This window comes from Aegilops tauschii, chromosome 3 (assembly GCF_002575655.3).
Source record: "Aegilops tauschii subsp. strangulata cultivar AL8/78 chromosome 3, Aet v6.0, whole genome shotgun sequence".
NCBI lineage: Eukaryota > Viridiplantae > Streptophyta > Magnoliopsida > Poales > Poaceae > Aegilops > Aegilops tauschii.
The window spans coordinates 553218578-553220189 of record NC_053037.3 but is presented as its reverse complement, the minus strand read 5'-3'; the positions used below and the strand labels follow the sequence as shown (position 1 = coordinate 553220189).

General features: G+C 54.3%; 1 protein-coding gene across 1 annotated transcript; it reads left to right on the top strand.

Moving 5' to 3' along the window:
• The first annotated feature begins 204 nt into the window (after nt 1-204).
• LOC109772129 (uncharacterized) lies at nt 205-1255 on the top strand. The gene has a single exon (XM_020330816.4). It carries the CDS (start codon nt 337-339, stop codon nt 892-894), a length of 558 nt encoding a protein of 185 aa, XP_020186405.1. The 5' UTR covers nt 205-336; the 3' UTR covers nt 895-1255.
• Nucleotides 1256-1612: the final 357 nt, after the last annotated feature.

Here is a 1612-nt window from a genome sequence, read left to right as displayed (position 1 = left end):
CTCGAGACTTATAAGTTGGGACTTAAAAAAGTCCTAAGACTTATGAAACAAACAAGGCCTTATCCTAAATTACTTAGAGTGCAGGAGTACATCTCCACCTTTGCCTTCCTCCTCGATCGTCCTGCACCAACCATATGACCCTGCGCTGCTGCTCGCGACGAGTCATAAGTCAATGCATGCCCTCGCTTCAGGTCAACTAATGGGGCTAGCCCACCATGTCACATCGCACGCCGTGTCGCCCTCCGTCTTCAGCAAGCCGCTAGCTGCTAAACCTACCTTTTGCTTAGCTTGTACCCATATATATACACACAACGCGGCCGGCCCCCTCTCTCATGCATGCCATCTTGCTTACAGATCCGGCCGGCTCATCCACTCTCGGTCATCACCGTCTCGACTCGGTCGACGTCCACCAGCCGCATGGCGGCGAGCAAGGGAGCGAGGAAGAGCCTGGTGTCGAGGACCCTGGAGCGGTGCAGGTCCGGGCTGAACAGCGGCGGCAAGTCGTCGGCGGCGGTGGCGCCGGGGTGCTTCTCGGTGTACGTGGGCCCGGAGCGGGAGCGGTTCTTGGTGCGCGCCGACCGCGCCGACCACCCGCTCTTCCGCCGCCTCCTCGACGACGCCGAGCAGGAGTACGGCTACGCGGCGAAGGGGCCCCTCACGCTGCCCTGCTCCGTCGACGCCTTCCTCGACGTGCTCTGGCACATGGACCACGACGTCCACGATGACGACGACGGCGAGGTCGCCTCGGCGCCGACGACGCCGATTTGCGGCCTACAGCGCGGCGGCAGCGGGAACATCAAGGTCCGGCCTGCGGGGTACCGGGTGCTCAGCCCGGCCAAGTCCACGCCGGCGTCCTTCTTCTTCTCGCAGACGGCGGCTGGCGGTAGGTGGTGAGCTCTAGGCCTGCAGAACCGAAATGAATCTGCGCGCGCATACACATATCGAGCAGGTGCTTAATTTGCATATACTTGACGACTCAAGCATACACACACGCGTAGCTGATTTAGATTGTAAAAGTGAAAGGAAAGAAGATCGATTCTATGCATGCATGTAAGCGCGTGTGTTGGGTGTTCTTGTATGATCAGTTTGATCTAGGGTAGTCTTTTTTTTTAGAGATTCCAGTGCGGACTACATACGTAGCAAAATGAGTGAATCTACTTTTTAAAATATGTTTATATATATGGTATGTAGTCTTTATTGAAATCTCTAAAAATATTTATATTTAGAAACAGAGGGAGTGACATGAGAATAAATTTTGAAGCATACATGCATGCATAGATTTGCATATGCAGCGACAACGATGGACGTAGGCCCAGTTCTTTTACCATAATCTGGGGATTCTCATAGAATCCGACCTCTACCTAGCTTCTCCCAGAATCTTTGGGCCTCATTTGTTTTACAATCCTATCTAGTTAGGGTCTAATTAGATAGGATTGTAAAACAAACAATGGGGCTCAAAGATTCTGGGAGAAGCTGGGTAGGGGTCGGATTCTGGGAGAATCTCCAGATTCTGGCAAAAGAACTGGGCCGTAGTCGTGGCCCCGACATCGACGCCCATATGCGGCCTGCAGCGGGAAGGTCCGGTCGGCGGGGTACCGGGTGCACAGTCCCG